The sequence below is a fragment of the Macrobrachium nipponense genome, chromosome 33, assembly GCF_015104395.2.
Source record: "Macrobrachium nipponense isolate FS-2020 chromosome 33, ASM1510439v2, whole genome shotgun sequence".
Lineage (NCBI taxonomy): Eukaryota > Metazoa > Arthropoda > Malacostraca > Decapoda > Palaemonidae > Macrobrachium > Macrobrachium nipponense.
In genome coordinates, this window is record NC_087219.1 from 34,970,246 (window position 1) to 34,996,233 (window position 25,988).

The 25,988-nt window shown below is 37.3% G+C and overlaps 2 protein-coding genes across 4 annotated transcripts in view; one reads left to right on the plus strand and one right to left on the minus strand.

The window, feature by feature from the left end:
• Positions 1-9,330: 9,330 nt before the first annotated feature.
• Positions 9,331-15,629, plus strand: LOC135202730 (chymotrypsinogen A-like). Of its 2 annotated transcripts, XM_064232204.1 has the most exons (9): positions 9,331-9,749; positions 10,000-10,031; positions 10,190-10,317; positions 10,683-10,774; positions 10,952-11,082; positions 11,595-11,713; positions 12,350-12,534; positions 12,795-12,882; positions 13,988-14,125. In XM_064232204.1, exons 1-8 carry the CDS (start codon positions 9,711-9,713, stop codon positions 12,861-12,863), a joined length of 795 nt encoding a protein of 264 aa, XP_064088274.1. In that variant the 5' UTR covers positions 9,331-9,710; the 3' UTR covers positions 12,864-12,882; positions 13,988-14,125. The 2 variants fall into 2 exon arrangements, with proteins under 2 accessions (XP_064088274.1, XP_064088273.1); XM_064232203.1 differs by lacking the exons at positions 9,331-9,749; positions 10,000-10,031; positions 10,190-10,317; positions 10,683-10,774 and adding exons at positions 14,810-14,964; positions 15,212-15,332; positions 15,500-15,629 and having other exon boundaries at positions 10,954-11,082; positions 13,988-14,171.
• A 2,425-nt stretch (positions 15,630-18,054) lies between these two features.
• LOC135203096 (uncharacterized) overlaps positions 18,055-25,988 on the minus strand; it is an 11,639-nt gene continuing 3,705 nt past the window's right edge. For both annotated transcript variants that reach the window (XM_064232718.1, XM_064232717.1), the window contains exons 4-12: positions 25,252-25,459; positions 24,595-24,797; positions 21,941-22,085; positions 21,457-21,611; positions 20,821-20,995; positions 20,408-20,577; positions 19,625-19,780; positions 19,255-19,403; positions 18,055-18,371 (exon numbers count right to left, since the gene is read on the minus strand). In XM_064232718.1, the coding sequence (XP_064088788.1) occupies positions 18,248-18,371; positions 19,255-19,403; positions 19,625-19,780; positions 20,408-20,577; positions 20,821-20,995; positions 21,457-21,611; positions 21,941-22,085; positions 24,595-24,797; positions 25,252-25,459 (1,485 nt within the window). In that variant the 3' untranslated portion in view covers positions 18,055-18,247. The remainder of the gene's footprint in view (positions 18,372-19,254; positions 19,404-19,624; positions 19,781-20,407; positions 20,578-20,820; positions 20,996-21,456; positions 21,612-21,940; positions 22,086-24,594; positions 24,798-25,251; positions 25,460-25,988) is intronic.

Genomic DNA, 25,988 nt, shown 5'->3' on the forward strand with positions numbered 1-25,988 from the left:
ACAAATCTTGATGATTCCTATGCAATTCACGGTAAGATTCAATGATACAGGCCAAAACTGAAGGTCAAGATGTATGATCTTTTATAAAACGTTTCCACTTATTTTCCGATTCGCCTGCATATACACAATGAAGCCATTCGTTTCTCTGATAAACCATGTAATGTCAAAGGTATCTTTCACAGATGACACTCCACCCAGCATATGTCGACAAAACCCTTCGAAATGACATTGCAATTCTCGAAATGGAAGAGCCAATACCTTTCGACGTTCAGAACACTGTTTCGCCAATCTGCCTTCCCGAAGACCCAGACAATAAGTACGACAACACTGAGGTCTCCCTCTGTGGATGGGGACGTACGACAGGAAGTAAGTCGTCTGTATTACTGAATATCATATATTAAACTACTGGTAGATTAACAGTTGAGAATTCTCAAGTGAGGAAACAATATAATTAGTTTTACAGAATTTACGTTTCAGAACGTGCTCAGTCTTAAGCCCAAACAGTGAACTGATACAGTGTTGTGATTCAGAGGTATTTATACAAGATCTGCAGAGCAAGGGACACAGGTTGGTCAATCAGGGCTCAATACTGGGACCTTGCGCATTTTTAGCTAAAATATTAGCTGAAAAACCAGATATTTGAAAGAATTCTAGTGCTGACTAGCCACTGCTAATAACCAGGTGTAAAACAAGTGTACATTTAGCAATTATGGCCTTAGATATAACAAATAATCGATTAGTAGGAGGGGGACAATCAAACGCAGATATGTTTTGGGAGAACCAGAGGCCTCACATAGGTATACAACTTAGCATTAGCTAATAACATACAATCTTCGAAAGATCTGCGATTCACAAAACATAATCGGTCAGGTATTATGCTTTGAGTAAAACCCCATGAAAGCAAGCAATAAACAAAGCAAGCAGTTATACATGAAATGAGATTCCCTATACATGGGGGCCTTTAATGAAAAAAGATAGCTAATAATTTTTCTTTTTTTTTAGGTGACATTAACTCTCAGTCACCTTTGCTTCTTCATGCTGTGACAACAACAATGACGAGTCTTAGGTGCAGTAGGACGTATAATCCTATAAATTACATTCCTGATGAGCAAATCTGTGCTCTGCCTTCTGGAAAAAGCCAAGGCCGGACATGTATGGTAAGCATTGTCATGTGCACATGGACTAGCATCTTGAGTGTCCTCATTTAATGTATGATCTCTGCCAATGCAACTGTCTGAAAGCTCATTGCCTAATAATCTGCTTCCTTTGAAAGATTATCAGTATTTGAGACTTTCTAGGCTTATAAGACATGAGTACACAATAAACCTCCCGCTACAAGTCTCTTCTAAATTTAAGAATGGAGTGAATGAAAACGCCATGTTGGCCGTATTCTTGAATCCTAAGTGTTAATGAATGTAATCCTGTAACCCATTAGTGTCAAAACCCACTTTCTCTTATTGCAGGGAGACTCAGGAGGCCCAGTGATGCACCAGCATGGATCTGATCGGAATAGTTTCTTGGTCAATAGGAGGGTTCTGTGATCGAGAAGCTCCCAGTTTTTATACTCGAGTTACCAGTAAGATATCTCCAAAGCGTTTTGTTACTAACCTTATCCCATACATATCATGTCATACCAAAATGGTACCAATTAAACATTGCAAAAGTAATCAATGTAGTTTGCGTGGATGAATCCACGATTCATGACAATTCAAGACCATTTCTATCCTCTTTCCAGGATACTTGGACTGGATAAAGTCTCAAATGGAACGACCATGAATTCCATATTGTCTTCACTGATTTTCCGGTATGCAGTCAAGATTTAAATCTACTAAATAAATTATGAGCATTTTGAATTGTGTCATTTTCCATCATTCAGTCTGTTGGCAAAATATCGACATATTAAATATAAAAACAAATAATTAATCGAATGATACTTGCAGACTGGCCAGAGATTTCAGTGAATGTTCTTAGGCTGTTGTGGCCCAAATCTTTCTACATTTCATCACTGAAATTATTATTTTTGCCAATGTAGTGGCAATTACAAAGACATATAATGTCAATAATTCTAAGGATGTATGTCTGCATGTTTATGTATGTATTATAGGTATATATATATATATATATATATATATACATATATATATTATATATATATATATATATATACAGGCGGAGGTTTCTCTAAACCCAACTATACAATGAAGGTAGGGGAAGCACACCAACAGGTTGGCTTCGAAACGTTGCAACTTAATAAATATGAGTTCCTTGACCTGTTGGTGTGCTTCCCCTACCTTCATTGTATATATATATATATATACATACCATATATATAATATATATATATATATATATATATATATACTTTTTATATTTTTTATGAATTATATAAATTATATATATATATATATATATATATATATATATATATATATATATATATATATATATGATTTATATACAATTCATAAAAAATATAAAAAAAGTACTCAGACGGTTGGTATTGCTCCTAGAGCGGAAAGAAGTGCTGATAACGCTGACTGCAGCCATGATCAGACCAAGAAATGGTCATTGTGAAAGATTTTTTCACTACTGACTTAGAAGCATTATGCCACATGACATAAATCATCACACGTCACTTTTATCAATTCTAACTGGCTGATACAGATATATTAATACAATAGAGTGTGGTAGGAGGTTCATAGTTGGGTGAGCACTCTTGTTCTTTGTAAACGCTCGTCCTATTGGCGGAAACGTATAGGTCATTACAAATCACTGTGGATTTTCACTTTTTAATGGCTGACTGAGTATGCATTGTGATAATATCACAATAATTTCCTTTTGTAACTGGTTGCATGCGAAGAGCAACAATGCACTTTGAAGCAAAGCCCACTTTTTTTTTGTCCAGTTTCACATCGGTTCCTGGCAATAGTGTCTTGTACGGATGCCCAGAATAGGAGAGTCAAAATGCTTAACCCTGAACAGGTTCCTCTTGTTGTGGTGTCTGCATCATTGAAGGTGCTGTTACTGCTGTGTGGGCTGTGTATGGTCTCACTATCTCCTAAGAGGGCTAAAAAGGTGTTGACCCTTCAAAAGGGGTGGTGATCCTGGCTTGAATTCTTGTTCAATACGGAAATAGTTGCTGCACGTGAGATGGAGGAAGGAAGAAGCCTCTGGAAGCGTGATAACGACAGAGGATGACAAAGACAAGTGCTCCACCACCAGCACCTTCATATAAACTCTTGACGATGGTCCTTGATATATTTATCAAAATTCTGCAGAATCCAAACATAGACTGTAATGCCTTTCCTTCATAGTCTGAGTTTGTTGAAAGTACTTGTGCGCTTTGGAAGACCCTAATTGTGAAGCAAAATTATCGTTCCTATTATCAGAGTACTCTCAACACCTATTTAGACCCTTAAACCATTGCACGCAAGCCCATCACCATCTACTTCCTTGGTAATTTGTTTGTTCAGTTCAGAAACACATGCAAGCACTTCAGCACCCTTTGCTAGCATGAGAGGTTCGTTTAGCCAGGGATAAGAAGTGTCTCTACTGCCTCTTGATAACCTGGAGCCTCTAGGAACCTTAACACTCCTTGCAACCACTTTGAAACCTCTTGACATTGAGGAGGTATAGGACCTCAGTGATACAGTGGTGTTGGAGGATGGGGAGAGGACTTGTAACCCTCATCAAAAGTTATTAAAAGTATAGCCATCGTAGCAGTTTCGGCACAGCTCACATTTAAGCAAGACACAAAAAGTTTAGTTAATTTTTCTTAAGAGTATTTTCCATTTTGATGGCAAAATAGAGAACACAAAGTGATACCTTTTATATGGTGGTGTACTGTACATAGTGTACACCTACAGCATGTGTTTCGGTAAGTGAGAGAAATAAAAATTATTTTTGTGTTACAAATATGGGAGACGCATAATTTTCATTTTGCTTTCTAACGTCTCACAAACCTCCTTCATAATGACCACTCATTCCACTCATCGCAGTCAACACTCTTCTTCCCCTGTCAGTCCTTCCATCTTCTGTTTGACTTTCTTAATCAAATTGCTCGTATTTCCCTTTCATGTCATTCTCCCAATCTCCTCTATCACTTTTACATTATAAAGAGGATCAATGGATCCCTTCACCTATTCCTGTAGAAGCGTTCCTTCTTCCAGATATACAGGCAGTCCCCAGGTCACACTAGGTTCAGATTTAGTCGTTCCGAACTTAAGGATCTTGCCTCATGGCACTATTAACATGCTTTACAGAGTTGAAACCCGGACTTACAACGCTGTTGCTATTTATTCCCATTATAAATTATGACGATTCGGGTTAAGGCGATTTTCGGCTTACAGCACCCTGCCAGGAACGGAACCCCCGCTGTAACCCGGGGATTGCCTGTACTTTATAGAATATAGTTATGATGCCAATAGGCATTTCCAACCATTCCATGCTCAAAATAAGGTACTCTCGTGATCTTAATCTACTTTAGGAAGAACTGGTTAGTTAAAGTTAAGTATATCTTAGTTTTACCAGACCACTGAGCTGATTAACAGCTTTCCTATGGCTGGCCTGAAGGATTATTTATTTTTACGTGGCTAGGAACAAATTGGTTCCCTAGCAACGGGACCTACAGCTTATTGTGGGATCCGAACCACATTACATCGAGAAATGAATTTTTATCACCAGAAATAAATTCCTCTGGGTCCGCATTGGCCAAGCTGAGAATCGAACTTCGGACCACCGGATTGGTAGCCGAGAGCAACGTCCACTCGTCCAACGGGGAACTTAGAACTGGTTGGACCCGGGAAGGACTATGGCAAGCAGAATAAGAAAATTGGCGGTATTTTCGTTTATCAGTGAAGGGTGTCAGGTTAGATTTACTTGTTTATTTTGACTTTAAAAGATTTATATGGCAGCATTTATTTTACAGATTGCCATTTACTTGCAATGCAGGATTGCTGCAACAGAGATAAATTTAGTCAAAATACCAAACCTACACCGGAATTTTAATCGGTTTACAAAAACTTGTTAAGAGAATACATGAATTTTATGAGATTATTCTCTTGTCGGTTGATTTATCTTAAATGTGTTGCAGACAAAATCAGTAGAGCCACAGTGTAGGACCTCGATGCATTTTTGAAATGATAACCAACTCTACAGGCTGCTCTATGAGCAAGAGCCCATGCTGGCATAAGGCCAGCTTAATCTCCAACAACGATAACCAAACGTCGATTGCAGAATATAAAAAGGCCATGAAAATAATAATGAATTATTATTATTATTCGGATAAACCTTATTCACATACAATTTAAGGTTCCAAAGGATTTTGGTGTTCATTAAGAAGAAGTAAGAGGAAGTATAGGGAAATAAAAAAATGAACAGACCAAACTTATTGAAATTACTAAATTGATAGACAGAGAAAACAAATAAAAAAAAAATGCTAGAGGAATAGTATTAGGGTAATAATGCATTGCATTTCCATGTGTACTTCTGAAGTTCCAACTGCATGACATCCTCTGGGAGGCTGTTCCATAGTCCAATGATGTGAGGAATAAAGGACTTCTGGAACTGAGAAGTTCGACAGCGAGGCACATTTACTGCATAATGCTGTTCAGCGAATCTGGTTGCTCTCGGAATGTAAAGGTGATCAGGGATCAATAATTGACGGTAGTAATGAATAAAAGTGACGGCAAGGTGGAAATGGAAACAAATGCTATCGGAGACGATTTGCCAGAAGGCAATATACGTAATACTTAACTTGCATGAATAGAATAGAACTGATGTCCTAAAGAAAGAGGTAAGAAGAAGGTGGCTTCGAGAGGACAGAGGAAATGGCATCTATCGTGACAAAATATACTCTCTCCCAAATCTTCAAATCTTACTTAATTATTGTTTTGGTTGCAATAAATTCTCAATTTTAAGTCACACGAGTTATGTTTCCCCTTCGCACACGTTAATAAATTCTCTTTGAAATTATACTTGTTGACCAACCTGACACTGCCTGGGAAAACTCCTTCCTCTCTCTCTCTCCAATTCCTGTTAAGTTAGTTGCTTCAGTTACATTGCCCAAAATTATTTACATATATTTCACCACTTCTCAACCCCTATTCCTATCAGGGCTTAAAGGGCATCGGGAGTGTCTTTATTCATTCCAGCAATTTTGAAAACTATGGATTAGACACTAATATCTGTAGTTTTTGGTTATTTATACATTTCATCACCTTCCAACCACTTTTCACCGCCCTTCCTAAGAATTAGACATTAATATTTGTGGTTTTCGATTATTTTTACATTTCATCCGCTTCTCACCCCTTATCAACTAAACTATCAGAGCTGAAGTTGGAGTTAAGGGGTATTGGGAGTGTCACTATTCATCTCAGTGATCTTGAAACCTATGGATTACACACTAATCATCTCTTGTTTTCAGTTATTTTTACGTCACCCATTTCCACTCCCCTTCAAACCTCCCCCTTCCTATCGGGCTGAACTTGGACTTAAAGGGCATTGGCAGTGTCACTATTCATTTCAGTGACCCCAAAAACTGTAAATTAGACAGTAATATCTGTTGTTTTATGTTCTTTTTATATGCTAACCCCTTCCCCTCCCTCCTCACACACACCCCCTCCTCCGGGGTTGATCTTAGATTTAAAGGGCATCAAGAGTGTTACTATTTTTCTCAGTGGCCTAGAAAACTGGATTAGACACTAATATTTGTTGTTTTTGGTAATTTTCATATTTCACCCCCTTCCCACAATTCACCCCTTTACCCAAACAATGGTCTGATTTTAATTCTGTTTTCACAATGATCTACCCTGGTTTGATATGAACTTATATTTAAACTCTCACCAAAAACGGTCGAGAAATGTGGATTTGTATATTGTTCATACAAACAGACATTTTCCGTTATATATATATATATATAATATATATATAGTAGTACTATAATATAATATATATAATGAATGGCATTGTCGCTTTCTAGAAAGTCGGATCTTTAATAAAAAGAGTATGGCCAGCAGAAACTTCGACATTTTTCGTTAAAACTTTTATTTTTATCCAACGCCTACGTTTCGGGATACAAATCCCCTCTTTAGGGCTAAAAACAGGGGAAAAAATTAAAATTCTGCACATTAAATCAGACTAAAATGGGGCACAGTAATAATTTATGCATTTTTAAAAGAATTATATAGATTAATTAAAAATATATCAGTGAAATTCGAATTTTATATAAAAGTAAGACGGTAACTAATTGAATAAGAGATCAACAGTAAAAAACAAAGTTACTAAGTACAATGACACTTTCAAAATAAATAAACAACCAAAACACTTAAAAACACAAACCACACGTGAACAACTAAGAAAATTACATTATTACTAAAGACAGGAGAAAAATATTGAATCCTAACAGGCAAAAAATTTCTGTATATGATTAGAAAAGGAGAAAAAAATTAAACATTAAAAAATCTATATAATATAAAGGCGGACACAAAGCAAAAAATAGCGAAACGAGAACTCACCGGTACAGAAGTATAGATAAGACTGAATAAGTATTATTTATTTTTGACAAACGGGGAGAGGCAAATACAAAGGCGAGAAGGTAGAAAGGGCGAATGGTCTATTAAGTAATGTTCAGTTGTACAGCAGTTGAATGGTTGTTGAGGGTTGGTGACAATTGTTTAATGAAGAGGGACTCGAGAATGGGTAATGACCGGTTATCTATTGCTTGTGATAAGATTTTAAAATCATTGTACTGAATGTTATGTTTACATTTTATTGCATGGTTGCGTATTGCAGAAAATGCTTTCTTAGATAAAGTTATTCCTGTTCGGTGACTGACACCCCGATGGCAATCGATGCGAACCTTCAACAGCCGACTCGAATTACCGACATAGGTTCCCAAATTACATTTGGGACAAGTAAACAAATATATCGTTGAAGATCGCATCAACTGCGGTAGGGTGTCCTTGAACTTGAAAAGACTTCTGATTTTTAAGGGGTTCTTGAAGATAAAATTAAATTTAACATATGGGTACATGTTGCTGAGTACGACGGTGAGCTCTCGTTTTACAAGTTTACATGTTGAACAAAAAGGCAAGGATATATACAGTTCTTTTTTAGGTACATTAAAAGTGGGTGCTTTCGGTTTAACAATGTCCTTTAAAAACTCTCAAGATTTTCTCAATTAGGTGGGATGGATAGCAACTTCTGCTAAAATAGTTTTGCAAAAAATCTACTTCCTCATGGAATTTGACCCAGTTGCATGACAAATTATAAGCTCTACACAATAATGTCTTGCATGCATTAAGTTTAAAAACCAACGGACAAAAGCTAAATAAATTTTTTCCCAAACCAGTAAAAGTCTTCTTTCTAAAAACACCTGTTAAAAATTTATCATTACATCGTGAAATTGTTATATCTAAAAATGGCAGTTCGTTATTCGATTCTATGTCCATAGTAAAATTAATGTGCGGATGAAATGAGTTAATGAAATTAAGGAACAAATGTGCATGATCTTTATCTTTAAAAAGTACAAACGTATCGTCTACGTATCTTTTGTTTGTTTATTTATTTTGAAAGTGTCATTGTACTTAGTAGCTTTGCTTTTTACTGTTGATCTCTTATTTAGTTAGTTACCGTCTTACTTTTATATAAAATTCGAATTTCACTGCTATATTTTTAATTAATCTATATAATTCTTTTAAAAATGCATAATTTATTACTGTGCCCCATTTTAGTCTGATTTAATGTACAGAATTTTAATTTTTTCCCCTGTTTTTAGCCCTGAAGATGGGATTTGTATCCCGAAACGTAGGCGTTGGATAAAAATAAAAGTTTTAACGAAAAATGCTGAAGTTTCTGCTGGCCATACTCTTTTTATTATATATATATATATATATATATATATCTATATATATATATATATATATATATATATATATATATATATATATATATACGCACCACACACACACACACACACACACATATATATATATATATATATATATATATATATAGTATATATTATATATGTGTGTGTGTGTGTGTGTGCGTGTGTGTGTGTATGTGTGTGTGCTTGCATGTGTGTGTGTGTCACTGTGTATGTTATTATGAATGTATGTATTTATGAAACCTTGCGCATGAGACCCATATATAGAAAGCTACATGTTAGTACGTAAATGATGAAGTTTATCTCTAAATTAATAACGCCTCTTCTCTACTTCACTTCGTAGTATACGAATACCGGAAGAGCATTAACAGCTGGGTCAGCACCCCTTGTAATAGGCTGCTCAGGCGACATGGGGGTGATACTTATATATCTCATAGCATTCACACTTCCTTATTTACAAAACTGAAAAAACCTTGTCAATTAGTCGCCAAATGCGAAAACAAACTGCTCTGCTCTGAAAGAACGGGAATCTTAATTCACGGAAGTTCGTGGTAGTTTCATTTCAGTCTTTTTGCATCACCCAGAAGCCTCATCAGACAGGAGCACCTGGGAAAAGAAGCCATCGGGGACGACCTCGGATAAATAGACCTGGGAGACCCGTAGCTGCTGCAGAAGAGGCATCGTCTTGAACTGAACCACTCTGTGTTAACACTTCTTCCATCATCTTCGTTCAATACACTGGGTGACCCTAAAGCAAGAGCCCGTGCCAGCACAAGGGTGGTTTGGTCTAGTAAGAACCAACTTTGTCCTTCAATCATTCAGCATGGACATCCTTAGCCAGATTCTGGGTCTTCTATTCCTCGTAAGTTATCAAGACATGCATTTGTACACATACACACAGAACCTGTTCTTTTGCTGTGGACAGGAATTCATCTGAAATCTTTGTTGGTTCATTGTGCTTTATTTGGAAGTTCTAATTATTCTCTGTTGATCGTCTAGTTTAGAAGTAGAGAGAGAGAGAGAGAGAGAGAGAGAGAGAGAGAGAGAGAGAGAGAGAGAGAGAGAGAGAGAGAGAGAGAGATTAATTCAGTAACATTTCTATCACTTTCCAGATGGTACTTCAGGCAGAATCCATGAGCTTGGGGTAAGTAAATTCTTTCATTTCCGTAATTCTAAATACTTCTATTTCATAAAACATATCAAGTTCAAATTCTGAAAGCGTAACTCAAAAGGTTTTAAATATTTCTAATAGCATTTCTTGCATGTAGATTGATTCTAAACTTTTCTCTTGTTACAAAATAGATGTGACGAGGAATCTTTGACAGAAAGAGGCCATGATGTGGATTGGGTGGGATATGGCAGCAATTTAGAAGCTCCTTCTCTAGATCAGTCTTGGTCAGAGGACAACTGGAGTGATACTTTGTATAATGGTAAGTCTAGAAAAACAATTATGTTTATATCCACAGGGAAATTAAAAGAGTGGAGCAGAAATGAACAAGTTTTCCATTTTTTGTTCAAAACTGGGTCTGTATTAATTATGCAAGAAACTCTACAAAATTTAGTGGTAAAGATACAAGGAGAAAATTGTCAATATAGATTATTGAAAAACTTTCCCAAATTACTGTTTAATCTTTGAGTTGAAATATAAACTTCTGATAATAAAACTTGTATTGTAAATTATTGATCATTGTACTACAGAGAAACTGCCTTACAATAGAGGCGTGTTCAGTATTTACAAATGTTCCTCAAGGGTCTTGCAACGCAACGATTCACACCATTTCTTGTCTGATCCTAGACAAGGAAACAGTTCTATTGGAGCCTGGTGAGACTGCAACCTTCTCCTTCACTTTTGGGGACCAACAAGCATCGAAGTACGTGGAATACAAGGTGAGACTTTGAGGAGAATCTTTTCTTGTAGTTCTGAAAAAATGTCCCAATATGTTCACTTGACTTAACCAAAGGAAGATGAATTTCATATGGAAAACGAAAGTAAAAGATGGTTCAGTTAAGAGTCCATCTGGAAGAACATTCAATCTTCCCTTCACTGATGTTTTGTCATTTCAGATCTCCAATGCTAGAACTCTTTCTTCTTCTTATTCATCTCTGGTGTTCAGCTGTGACATGAAGTCTCTGTGGAATTCGTCAGACTGCAGCAGTGGAGAAGTGACAGTTGGTTACGGACAGAAGACCTTAAGGTAATTTTCAACTCTGCAATGATTCGGGTCTTGAAGAAGTATATTACCCAAGGATCATCAATGGCGGCTTTCCTTTGTAACAAAGGCCTGACGTTCATTTACCATTTATAATTATCTAAAGATAAAAATAAAATATATATGTATATATATCATATATATATAGTTTAGAAATTACTTTCCCCAGATATACGTGTATTCTTGATCACTATGTTGACGTCTTGACTTCCCGATTTTATTCAAATGCTCTGGATAAGTTTATCAATATAAGCCATGAATACAGAAAAGGAATAAGTGAAGAAACCCTCTCCTATCCAAGCAGAATTCGAACTCACCCATGCCAGTAAATCGACGTTTCCAAGTCTCACTTTCATGGGTGGGTTCAACGAAAAGGATTCCTTATTTATTGCTCATCTGGAGTCAAGGCTTGTAGTGATCATCTCATACACAGAATCTGAAGAGATCTAGAAGCTAAAGTTTGTTGTTTGTGTTAAAATGATGTTTTCTGTTGGTAGACTTTGCAATGAGGATCATTCCCTGAAGGACGAGCAGGCCGGAGACTTTCTGAGGATTTTGGCTGAGAATAGACTTCCGTCTCATCATGGGAACATCCACTGCAGAATTTACGCTAGTTGTAAGTCCAGTTATTTCTGTACTTCATTTCCTTTTCGTCTCTGTTTGTTTTAATGCCTTCTCAATATTTGTCCAGCTGCATGCCCGTCTACGGTAATATACTCTCCTGTTTTCATAGTATTAACGGTTCTTATAAACCATTCTTTGAAAATGGTTTGAAGATGCAATGATAAAAAAAGTAACTCACAAGATAATTCTTTTGATTTATAGAGTAAAACAAAAACTTGTAGTAACTCACAGTATAAATATTTCGACATGCAGTGTTGAGACTCAGAGGCTAAAATATTTTACTTACTATGAGTGGATTAGATCTCTATTACTTCCCTTATCAGTTCCTCGTTGGACGAGTGGTTTATGTGCTCGCCTACCGACTCCCCACTCTGGCAACGTGGAGTCAGAGGAATTTGTTTCTGGTGATCAGAAATTAATTTCTCGATTTAATGTGGTTCTGTTCCCACAATAAGCTGTGGGTCCCGTTGTTAGATAATCAATTGGTTCCTATCCACGCAAAAATATCTAATCTTTCGGGACAGCCCTAGGAGAGCTGTTAATCAGCTCAGTGGTCTGATTAAACTAAGGTATACTTAACTTTAACTTCCCTTGTCAAATTCGCATTTCTCTTTTGCTTCGTCTTCAGCCTGTGGCAAAAGGAACGCGAAGAGAATTGTCTCAGGAACAGAGACGCTGCCCCACGAGTACCCCTGGCAAGTGGGAATTGTGCTCGAAAAGGAGAATGCCAGTGCCATTTTGTGGAGGATCCATCATTGGCCCTTATCACATCCTAACAGCTGCCCATTGCATCGACATGCCTACCATAAAACTGTATGAGTGTCTTAAGTTATAGTCACATCGTTTTTCCTTTTTGAAAGTTAATTTCAGCTCAGTGATTATACTTCTATCGCTGAACCTTTCTTCTATTGCAATTGTAACAGAACCCTCTTCTTATCCCATGTGTAATATCTCTCAAAAGCCTACTGTCTAATAGTCTTTCTCTGTTAAGGAAAAGGAACTAAAGATATAGCCAAAAAATCTTGGTCTTTACCAATGGCTTGTTTCATTTATTGATTATTCTATTTTGACAGCGGGCCAAGTTTCCTGCCACTGGCGGTTGTCGGGTTACACGACTACAGGAAGCCATCAGCTGCAACTAAGTACCTCGACATTGCTAAGGTAATCATGATGTGTGTCCAGTATCGTTCGTTCACACATAACAGCTAGATCTTTCTTGTTTGTAGGAAGCTCGTTGTAGATTTATTTAAACACGAAAAGATTTGAATTTCGTTCAAGTTCCCTTCTTACCATCTGCACTTTTGTCACATCTGTAAACAGGACTGCATTTCAAGAGTGAAAGAAAATGAGTCACTCATCAAGGCAAAGAATCTTGTAATTACCAAAAAATCTTGACTCTGTGGTGAAAAGTATTCGAGATTCAATTTTATTTTGAAGTACCAAGCAGTAGGTCTTCAGTTAAAAATAGCGTTATTTTGCCTGGCTCCAACCTTAGAGGAGGCACCTTCATAATCAACTACGTATCTCGACTTAAGTAGACATTCCAGCTTTCTTCTGTTTTGTTTATTAAGTAGCAAGTGAAGTGGAAAATTTGTATGTAGATCTAGATGAGAATTATGGAAGAGAACATTGTTAATAATGATGGTGATAGTAAAAGAGCACTTGTCTCAATTCCAAAAGGAACTGGGACGGGCACACGAACATCGTTTTTCTACCACACCACAGGAGAAAATGAGAAAGAGTACTGCACGAGAACTAAAGCTGGCAGTTCAGTATTTGAAAACATCACTGGACTTCAAATAACCACTGTAGGCGAGCAACACTTACAGGTTTAGGAGAGTTGCCTGACATGCACAAAGTAGAGAGGTGAACAGGAACCAAAAGCACAAGAAAAAAAATCTAAGATCTTGTGATGGTCAACTCATACACTGGGGATCCAGTGTTCACTATCATATTTTCAAGAATTGATCCGCTTTGGATGCAGTCTGTAGATGGAGAAGTGCTTACACTAGTAATACCCTGTGGTGAACCAGTCCAGGTTATACAAGTCACAAAAAAGTACCTTCATTATTGGTTGCCGACCTTGCCGGCTAAACCAAGGTGCTGCAGCTGACCATGGGTCAGCATGAATCCGGGTAACTCGTATCCAGTGCTTGGATAGGATTCAATGAACTTATCTCCTGATTCACTATTGTCACCTGCATATACAAATTGAAGCTATTCATCTCTCCAATAAACCATGTAATGTCAAAGGCGTCTTTTACAGATGACACTTCACCCAGCATATGACAACGCGACCTTTGCTAATGACATTGCGATTCTCGAAACGGAACAGCCAATCCCCTTCGACATCAATAACATTGTTTCGCCAATCTGCCTTCCCGAAGACCCGAACAATGAATACGACAACGTCGAGGCCTTCGTCAGTGGATGGGGACTAACGATTGGAAGTAAGTTGTCTGTACTCCTGATTATTATAGATTAAGCTAATGGTAGATTAACAGCAAAGAATTCTCAAGTGAGGAAACAATATGCTTTGATTTTTAATGAATTTACATTTCAGAACATACACAGTCCTAGTCTAAACAGTGAATTGATACCGTATTTTGATTCAGAGCAAAGGACACAGGTTCATCAATCATGGGATCCATACTGGCATTACTAGGTATGGGCTAAAACTCAGATAAGGACACCTTGGAGAAGATAGTGGCATTTGTTGCTAAACTATCAGCTGAAAAACAGATATCTGACAGAATTCTAGTGCTGACTAGCCACTGCTGATAACCAGGTGTAAAGAAGACTGTTGAGCATTTATGACCACAGAAATAACAAAGGATGCATTGTTGGGAGTGAATTGTGACAGGTCTATTTTTCTAGGGGACAATCAAATATAGCTATGTTTTGGGAGAAGTGGAGACTTCACATATGCTAATAACATACGTAACAATATATTCGCCCTGCTTTTAAACATAGAGTAAAACTTCATATAAGAAAACAATATGCAGAACAAGTACTTAAACATGAAGTGAAGTACTCCATACATGGGGACCTTCAATGAAAGACAGCTAACTATTTTTTTTTCTCCTAGGTAATGATAACTCTCAGTCACCTGTTCTTCTTCATACTGTGACGACAATAATGACCAATGTAATGTGCAGAAAGATGTTTTATCCTGTGTATTTCATTCCTGACGAGCGAATTTGTGCTCTGCCTTCTGGAAAAGGCCAAAGTGTGTCCTGTAGGGTAAGTATTTTCTTGTGAGCATGAAATAGCAGTTTGAGTTTCCACATGCATTATAACCTATGTCAATGTAACTTTATAAAAGCTAATTTGCATAATAAATAAGGTTTGTAACAGATAACTTAATAAAACTCCAATCAGAAGTCGCCTCTGAATTGTTGCAAGGAGTGAATGAAATTTTCACCTTGGTCAGAGTTTAATGAATGGGATCCTGTAGTCCACTAGTATCCAAATATACTTCTCACTGCAGGGAGACTCTGGAGGCCCACTGATGTACCAGCATGGAAGCCACGTGGATCTGATTGGAATAGTTTCTGCGGGCCCACAGGGATGTTTAAGAGAACTTCCAGAACTTTACACCCGAGTTACTAGTAAGATTTTAAACCCAACGATTTTCGGTACTGATGTTTTCCTTGGCCCATATATATTATGTCATATCAAACTGATATCAATAACTAGTGTAAAACTAATTAACTTGGCTTGTATGGATGAATCCACGATTCATAACAATTCATGACCATTTTTATTCTCATTCCAGGTTACTTGGGCTGGATCAAGTCTCATATGGAACGACCATGAATTCCACATTGTCTTCACTGATGTACTTGGACATTTTTCTGCAATGCACTCGAGATGTAAAATTTTACTAAATAGATTTATGCTAGATACCATCCAGTTTTAATCAGGTCCTGCTAGTAATTGTGCCATTACACAAAACAGTCGTGTCAGTGATAAGTTAACATATATGTATATATATTGTTGTATTACAGTAAAAGACATTCATATATATATATATATATATATATATATATATATATATATATATATATATACATACATCTATACATGTATATTATATGTAAATCCATACAATAATCCTCTTAGTTTAACCTTATCCGGACATTGGTGTTATCCAGAGAATCATCGTAAACACAGTGTGTATGTAAAATTCATAAAAGTAAAAAAAAAAAAATACTCAGACTGTTGGTAATGATGGATGAATGGAAAGAACTACTGATGACAATGTTTGCAGGCATGATCAGACTAGGAAAGGTTTATTGTGGGAGTGTTAGACTGGAGAAAGACTTTTGAGGGGTGGGTAGGTGGGTAGTACTTGACTTCTTGGAAGGTTTCGTGACTGCTATTGGTTTTTAATAGCACCAATCACATGCCACTTTGTTTATCGAATTTAACTGGCTGATACAGATACATTAGTACAATAGCGTGTGCTGGAAGGTCGCAATAGGTGGGCGAGCACTTGGTCTTTGTAAACGTTCGTCCTATTGGCAGAAACTTATATATCATTACTAATCACTGTGGATTTTTACTTTTCAATGGCTGGCTGAGTATACATTCTGATAACATCACAATCATTTTCTTCTGTAACTGGCTGCATGAGAAGAGTAACAATGTACTTCGTAGCAAAGCCCGCTTTCCTTCTTTGTCCAGTTATACATCAGCACTCTGTATTTGTGTTTTGAACTGGTGTTAGGACTTAGGAATAGGAGTCTCACAATGCTTAACTCTGAACACTTCCCTCTTGTTGAAGGTGCGGCTATTGCTGTGTATGGTGTCGCCAATTCTTTAAGAGGGCTAAAAAGGGGCTGCTAACTCTTCAAAATGGGTAGTGGATCTGGCTAGAACTCCTGTCCAGTACTGAGATAGCTGCTGCACTGCACGTGAGATGGGGAAGGAGGAAGTCTCTGAAAGCGACGGTTACGACAGTGACGACAAAGACGAGTCTGCTACACGACCAGCACATTCATATAAACTCTTGGGGGATGGTGCTTGATATATATTTATCGAAATTATGTAGGGAGTATAAGTTTGTTGAACGCATTTGAGAAATGCGGAGGACCCAAACTGATAAGGAGAATCGTCATTTTTATTATCAGAGTACCTCAAACACCTTCTTCAGACCCTTAACCCATTCCACCAAAGCCCATTAGTACCATTACGTCTTCGGTGATTTGTGTGTTCAGCTCGGAAACATATGAGAGTACTTCAGAACCCTTTGTTGGCATGAGAGGTTTTATTTGGCCAGGGATAAGAAGTGTCTCGACTGCCTCTTGAATACCTGAACCTTCTAGGCACCTCAACACTCCTTTATTTCTACATAGCATCACGTTTTATATATTTTGATTTCGTGATCAAGTTATCCATATTGGATATATATATATATATATAATATAATATATATATTATATATATATATACATATATATATACACGCACACACACAATACCATTCATATTATTGCTTTTATGAAAAGATACCTAATTTGTGAAGATCAGACCACTCTCTTAAAGACAAAAATATAACGGTTATAAATCCTTGTGTTAATAATAATAATAATAATAATAATAATAATAATAATAATAATAATAATAATAATAATACGTACAATTGTTTAAGAATTTTATTATTGGTCCAGCGACCATTAAAACGAAATAAAATCATTACAGTTAAAGCTTAGGAAATCATCGACACAGAATAGACGCATTAAAGCAATCACATATATTAAGCGTACATCTATCAGCATGTACTTTTACACTAACAGACCCCAGTACTATGGCTACATTGGCTAATCAATTTTTATACCAGAGTGGTTCACGGCATACAGTCATGCGACTCAGTCTCAGAGAGAGAGAGAGAGAGAGAGAGAGAGAGAGAGAGAGAGAATCACTGATTAAGTTTCTCGTTCTATTTTTCATTATACATGTTTTTTTGTTGCTATTTTGGCTTGTTATGTACGCGTCACTCTCGAGGTGCTAGTACTAACCATGGTAGGAGATCAATGGTACGCCTTGTTTAGTTCTAGCACCTTTGGGAACAAAGTATTATATACAGCCATTTATATATTGCGTAGTCGACAAATTAGTATATTAATAAACGACATCATTGATCCTCGAGGGGCTAGTACTAAATACGGCGTCCCAAGGAGCTCCCGCTGTGTTTAGTTGTACTAGCACCTCGGAGCTGGTGACGCGTAGTTAGCAAGCCAAAGTTGCACCGTTATATATATATATATATATCTATATATATATATATAATATATATATATATATATATATATATATATATTATTTCTTTCACACACGCACCGTTAAATGCAAGTGAACCACATAAAACCAATCGATAACCCCTAAGCACGATCCGCAGTGAATGATTCCCCCTTCTAAAACACGCAAAAACATACGCATTCACGCACAATACGCTCATTCAAGTACACGCGCGTTCAAAGTATACGTAATCCGACATGAAAAGAGATGGAAGGAGACGCTGCTACTGCGCCATTTTCTTGAGATCCTTTCTCAGCAGTTTTCCACTGGCAGACTTTGGCAGCGAGTTCACGAAGGTCACTCCTCCCGTCAGCCTTTTGTGGGGCGCCAGTCTCTCTTCCAAGAATCTGTTGGCACAGGGAGAGAGGTTATAAGCTTCGGCAATTGCTGTCATTCCTGGCAATTTGTGATGGACGGGCGTTTTCTTTGCGGAAGAAAATGACTGCGATCTCAAAAGTAGTATATCGAGGCGACCTACAGCTTTCAAAAGCAGTGCATTAGGACTAATCACAGCTCTCAAAGGTAGTAGGTATATTGAGACTACCTACAGATGTCAAAATTAATACATTAAGACTAATTGCAACTTTCAAAAGGAGTACGTTGACGCTACCTAGGTACAGCTTTCAAAAGTAGTACATTAAGGCTACCAATAATAGCTTTCAAAAATAGTACATTGAGGCTACTACAGCTTTCAAAAGTAGCAAATTAAGACTCACAACAGCTTTCAAAAGTGGTACATTGAGGCTACCTACAGCTTTCAAAAAATAGTACATTGAGGCTACCTACAGCTTACAAAAGTAGTACATTAAGACTCACAATAGCTTTCAAAAGTGGTACATTAAGGCTACTGCAGCTCTCAAAATTAGTACACTGAGGCTACCTACAGTTTTCAAAAGTAGTACATTATGACCAACCACAGCTTTCAAAAGTACTACACTGAGGCTACCTACAGCTTTCAAAAGTAGTGCATTTAGGCTACCTACAGCTTTAAAAAAATAGTACATTGGGGCTACCTACAGCTTTCAAAAGTGGTAATGAGGCTACCTACAGCCTTCAAAAGTAGTACATTGAGACTAACTACAGCTTTAAAACCTAGTACACTGAGGCTACCTACAGCTTTCAAGAGGGGTGCATTTAAGCTACTACAGCTCTCAAAAGCTGTAAAAAGTCAAATTCACACTGTCCACAACATTTCTCATGGAAATGAAATATTTTCCCAAATGGGCTGACCTGTGAATATCGTCGCCAGAAACTCCTTCTTCCGCGATGACGTAGGCCTTTGGGGCTTCTCCCAAACGTTCATGGGGCACTCCTACAACTCCTACATCGAGGACCTTGGGATGCAGGCGGAGGATGTCCTCTATCTCCGACGGAGATACCTTGTTTATGGACGAGAAACCCAATAGGTGGTATTAGTACAATCTATATAGTACTAGTAGCGAAGGTGCAAAGTTGTATTTTGGTAGCTTTTGGTCGAGAGGGAACAGGAACAAACAGTGACACTAAACACTGCTTTATATCTTAGAGCACCTTTTTCTCATAAATAACAGGCCACTCGCAAGGTGAAAACGCTACAATCCTACACGGCAATGGCCCTCACCTGAAGTCCTTTGACCTTGATAAGCTCCTTCGTCCTGTCAACAATCCTCAAAAAACCGTCCTCATCAAAGGAGCCGACATCACCCGTGTGTAACCAGCCTCCTTCATCGATTGTGGAGGAAGTGGCCGCTGTGTTTTGGAAATACCCATTCATCATCTATGGAAAACGATAAGTTTATTATTATTATTATTATTATTATTATTATTATTATTATTATTATTATTAATATTTTTATTATTATTATTATAGCTAAGGAATCCACAATTTCGTGAGGAACAATTTGTGTCATAAAAATCCACAATTATATTGTAAACTATATTGCTATGTAAAATAAACAAAGAATTTCCTCATTAAAGTTAAAATGTGATATCTTAGCGCCTCAGTGGCGTGGTTGGTATGGTGTTGGCGTGCCACCTCGGTGGCCGCGAGTTCGATTCTCGGGCATTCCATTGAGGAGTGAGAAATGTGCATTTCTGGTGATAGAAGTTCACTCTCGACGTGGTTCGTAAGTCACGTAAAGCCGTTGGTCCCGTTTCTGAATGACCACTGGTTCCATGCAGCGTAAAAACACCATACAAACAAACAAACAAACCGAACGGTGTTCGGCAGTCTTTGTTTATTTTACATAGAAATATGGTTCATTTTTATTATTATCATTGCTAAGAAATTCACAATATCTTGAAAAACAGTTTCCTTACACCAGGTATTTTCAAGTGAATATGTAGTGAACAATTCTTTATCCAAGGTATTTTCAAATGAACGGTATAAGAATGAATTCTTTACCGCGGGAGTTTTCAGACACACTTCCCCAGTGTGACTTGTGGGGAGGTCTTCTCCTGTGTCTGCGTCGATGATCTTGGCCGAAACATTTGGCAGAAGTTGGCCACTGGTGCCTAACCTTTCCTTCCCGACGGGAACCTTGTTGGTAATCAGCACCTCAGTCATTCCATAACCTTTAAAATTCTTATTTTAGTGGATTGTCCAAGATGGCAAAGTCGCTGAAGAAGCCATCACTGAATCAAGTGTCTTGTGTGGTGATAACAAAATTGTACCCAAACAATTGTGACAGAAAAAGATATCTAAATATATATATAAAAAAAACAATTAGGATACAGTTCTGAGACACCAATGCAAAAAAAGTAAAAAAAATAAACAAAAACTGAGCTGAATGACTACATCTTCTCTCACGGACTTACCCTCCTGGATAAAGATATCTTCTGAGAACTTGGCTTTGAAGGCCTTTGCTTCAGTGGGCGAAACTGGAGCGGCGCCCACAAGTACCGCTTTCACCGAAGACAAGAGCTCTCTCGTGGCTTCAGGAGACTTGACCAAAAAATTGAGGAGGGGAGGCACGATTTGGAGTACGTCGAACTGTGGAAAAACATGATTATTAGCACTGATCTCTCCAGTAGACCCAGGGCAATACAACAAGAATGGCTAGGATGGGTCACTGCATTTTATTGGGGACAGGCTAGCTAATCTTACCTTGACTAACCTAACTTCAACTCACTCAACAGAAAGGATAAGGTGAGTCGCTGCTTTTTATGGGACCCGAGTTAGCTAATCTCAATTTTACTAACCTAGCTTCAACTCACTCAGCAGAAAGAATAAGGTGTGTCAATGCTTCTTATTGTGCCCAAGCTAGCTAATCTCAACTTTACTAACCTAACTTCAACTCACTCAAGAGAAAGAATAAGATGAATCACTGCTTTTTATGGGGCCCGAGCTAGTTAATCCAACCTTGACTAACCTAACCTCAACTCACTCAACAGAAAGATGGAAAACAGAATTAACAAATCATCCAAATCATCTCTGACAGTCAGTACGCATACCTCATGCTTCTTGAGCGTGTTGATGTACAAATTTGGCTCGAAGGCAGGGATGGTGACAAGCTTTGCCCCTGTATGAAAGCCTACGATGCATTTCACTAACATCCCGTAGATGTGGTAAAATGGAAGGTCGCACAGGTACGTGCTCCGGGATTTCTCTGTTGGTGAAGAAAATAAAACTTTATTGTAGCTGCCATTTATGTTGGGTAGTTAGCAGCATGAAGCTAAAAGATATCATCTGTTTATATTCACTATCAGCTAAGAGAAAGAAACAGCTTGGTATGGTAGATTCACATCAACCGCACATCTGACGTTAAGGCCAGTCCCTTATGACGCTCCTGATTGGCTGTTGATAAGCCAGTCACAGGCCTGGAAATTCTCAGTCTCTTGAGAGAGTTCACATAGGCTGGAGGCATGTTCCACCTCTCCTGAGGGATACGTCTTTCAAAAGTATCCCTCAGGAGAGGTGGAAGACCGAAGAACTTACCGGTTGCAAAGGAGGAGCAAAAGAAAGACGGATGGGTGAACATCCGAGTGTTGATGGAAAGGGCGCCGTGCGATACAGCCACGCCCTTGGGGAGTCCCGTGGTTCCGCTCGAGTAGGGCATAACAGCCAGGTCCTTGTTTGATACCTGTAGAAGGATCCAGTTTGGAAATGAAACTACGAGATTGTACGTGAATTACGATCACAACACAGGGTATGGATAGAGCAACTACTTGAATTATTCATGAAGCGCCATCATAGATATCGAGCTGAGCTGAAAATAGAATGTAGGCCAAAGGCCAAGCACTGGGACCTATGAGGTCATTCAGCTCTGAAATGGAAATTGACGGTATAAAAGGTTTGAAAGGTGTAAGAGGAGGAAAACCTCAAAGCAATTGCAATATGAATCAAGTGTTATGGGAGGGTGGAAAGTAAGATGAAGAAAGGGAATATGAAAAGAGGTACAGTAAAAGGAACGAAAGTGGTTGCAGCTAGAGGGCCGACGCCATGATGCAAAGAACCTTAAGTAATGCCTACATTGTACCGCAAGAGGTCCACTGACTGCACTATACCTCCTACGGGGATCATAGATATCGAATACACGACATGAATTGAGCATTTAGTGAAACTGTACATGACATAAGATTACTAAACAGGACACGTATTGAGTATTTGTTGTTTTCTAAGTTTTAAGTTTTTCCTTAATAATAATAATAATAATAATAATAATAATAATAATAATAATAATAATAATAATAATAATAAAAATAATAATAATAAAAGAATTATTACTATTGTTTTTTATTGTTAGTTTCGTCACAAAATATGGCTGCATCACAATTTGATTTTATGATCACCCTTCTCTTCCTATCAGTATTTTTCCTACCGTGCAAGAATCATTATAGGTTTCCTCAACACTCATTATGCAAGTCTTACTCCCATATTTATGCAACGACTTTCCTATGCTTATTGTTTTTGTTTGTTTGTTTGTTTGGTGTTTTTAACGTTGCATGAAACCAGTGGTTATTCAGCAACGGGATCAACGGCTTTACGTGACTTCCGAACCACGTCGAGAGAGTGAACTTCTTTCACCAGAAATACACATCTCTCACTCCTCAATGGAATGCCCGAGAATCGAACTCGGTATGGTGTTGGCACGCCAACACCATACCGACCACGCCACCGGGGCGCTTTCCAATGCTTATTAAAGCCTGCACAGAAACTAAGAGATATATGGGACGAATATTCACTAAAGCAAATTGACACCCCCCCCTCCGTCTCTCTCTCTCTCTCTCCCCCTCTCTCTCTCTCTCTCTCTTTCGTTGTAGGTTTATGACCACGACTAGTGTTCAAAGGTCATACCATACAAGGAAACATTCGAAACCCCATAGGCGCATGCGCAGTGTCTACACCGTCTGCCTCCTCCGTTTCAAATGTAAATTAAACCGATAATTAAAAATCTCTGGCTGTCAATCATTCGCTTCTCATTTGTTTCTTAGATTTCTTCTCGAATGAGAAAGTATCATATGTTTTTCTTATGTCAATGATTTATTTCAAATATTCACGCATGCGACATTTCTTATTTTAATGGGCAATTTATTCAGATTTTGAATAATGCCATCTTTAATATAGGCCTAGCTTAGTCGAGCCTAAGGTCAGTGAAAAGTCTGCCATCTCTACGACTTTTACATTTTCACTTACTCGGGGCGTAAGCTTACAAACTACTTTGTTGTGTTGTTGTGGGGGGGGAGGGGGCGGTTGTTAGGAAAGCCCCATGGGAGAACCTAAAAAGATCTGAGAAAGGTGTTTCGCGTTGAGTTAAAGATACAGGAATAGTAGGATGGGTATATTCATGATTTATTAATTAGAGTGAAAATGTAAAAAAATAAACAATGTGCATGTTAAGCAGCAGAGAACAATTATTTTTAATAAAATATAGTGTATTTATTTTAATTTTCGTTGGTGAAAAAACATGCGCTATTTGACCGTAGATTTTAGCGTACGTCCAGAGTATAGGCTGGAGTTCGAATCACGCCTAGTTTATTCTTATTTTAATGGATAGTTGCCTTTATTATTCATATTTCTATTTACAGTGTTCTATAAAGCGAGATTTACACCGCTGCATTTAGCTCTTCAACTCTAGTACCTTTCAAGCCTAAAAAAGGAATTTATCAATAATAATAATAATAATAATAATAATAATGATAATAATAATAATAATAATAAATGACGCTGGTTGACAAAATCAAGGAGAAAGTATCATTCATTGATGTCGCAATACCATGGGACACCAGAGTTGAAGAGAAAGAAAGGGAAAAAATGGGATATAAGTATCAAGACTGAAAATACAAATAAGAAGAATATTGCATATGCCAGTTGAAATTGTACCCATAATCATAGGAACTCTAGGCATGATCCCAAGATCCCTGAAAAAGAATCTAGAAAAACTAGAGCCTGAAGTAGCTCCAGGACTCATGCAGAAGAGTGTGATCCTAAAAACGGCGCACATAGTAAGAAAAGTGATGGACTCCTAAGGAGGCAGGATGCAACCCAGAACCCCACACTATAAATACCACCCAGTTGAATTGGAGGACTGTGATAGACCAAAAAGAAAAAAAAAAATAAATGACCATTCCTTAATCCAGGGCTCCACTTACTTCGACCACATCAGCACTGGGCGTCTCAGGGTCTTCAAGTATCTTCAGGAGGTCGAGGGCTCCTGGAATCCTGGAAGGACCGTTCATGACGACTGGTAAGGGGATCTTCTGGCGTTCCACGGAGCTCATGACTTTGGAGTCCAGGGATGGAGCCGAGACCAGAAGCTTGGCTTTGCTGTCCCTTAACTGCCTGTCCAGCTCCTCTGTAATGGCATGATTATTATTATTATTATTATTATTATTATTATTATTATTATTATTATTATTATTATTATTATTATTATTATTATTATTATTATTAGTTTCAAAGTAACTAAAGGTAAATAAATAAACACATTATTAGTAAATGCATACACATATGCAAACACGTATACTCATACAAGCATATATATAGTACATAAATGCACATACAATATACATAAATATATATACATATACATACATACATACATACATATATATATATATATATATATATATATATATATATATATTTCATGTGAATGTATTTATGTATGTATATTTGTGTGTGAGAGTATGTTTGCATATGTGTATGCATATACTAACATGTGCTTTAAGTATATACGTGTATATATATATATATATATATATATATATATATATATATATATACTATATATACATACACTGTCTTACCTGATGTGTAATGATTACTAACGGTGGTGACCACTACACCTACACTTATGGACCCGAAAAGTACAACAGTATACTCTGGGCAGTTGGGCATGTAAACAGCGACAACATCCCCTTTACTTATGTCCAGTCTCGTCAGGAATCCTGCCCACTTCGAGACTGCTTCCAGCAAGTGGTTGTAAGTGTAGCTGTTTCCAGTCACAGCACATTCCTGGAATAGGAATTGTCAGTGTGAGCTTAGCAAAGGAAAATGGAATCTCTGCTTAATGGACACAATATTAATGATACCACAACTATCATTCCTACTACCATCACCACAGCTTGTAATACTATTACTACTACTACTAATGATTAAAAATATATTCTTAGCAGCATTGGTCTTGAAATGGAGAAACAAATTCGCAGGTAGGTATTGATACAATATTTGAAAATAAATTCAAAGAGAGCTTAGATTTATTTCTAAATACATTTGTACGCATACATAACTGTGGATTTGTTTCTTCTATAATAATAATAATAATAATAATAATAATAATAATAATAATAATAATAATAATAATAATAATAATAAATATTATAATAACTTTTATTGGCACTCTGAGCTCCATACCTAAATAATAATAATAATAATAATAATAATAATAATAATAATAATAATAATAATAATAATAATAATAATAATAATAATAATTAATAATAATATTAATACTAATAATGATAAACCTTTCTATGGCTGTCTG

Coding starts and splice junctions, on each gene's coding strand:
- LOC135202730 (XM_064232203.1), top strand. CDS start 11,681: ATGGGAACATCCACTGCAGAATTTACGCTAGTT. Junction 12,535..12,794: donor GACATGCCTACCATAAAACT/GTATGAGTGTCT, acceptor CTATTTTGACAG/CGGGCCAAGTTTCCTGCCAC. Junction 15,333..15,499: donor ACTTTACACCCGAGTTACTA/GTAAGATTTTAA, acceptor TTCTCATTCCAG/GTTACTTGGGCTGGATCAAG.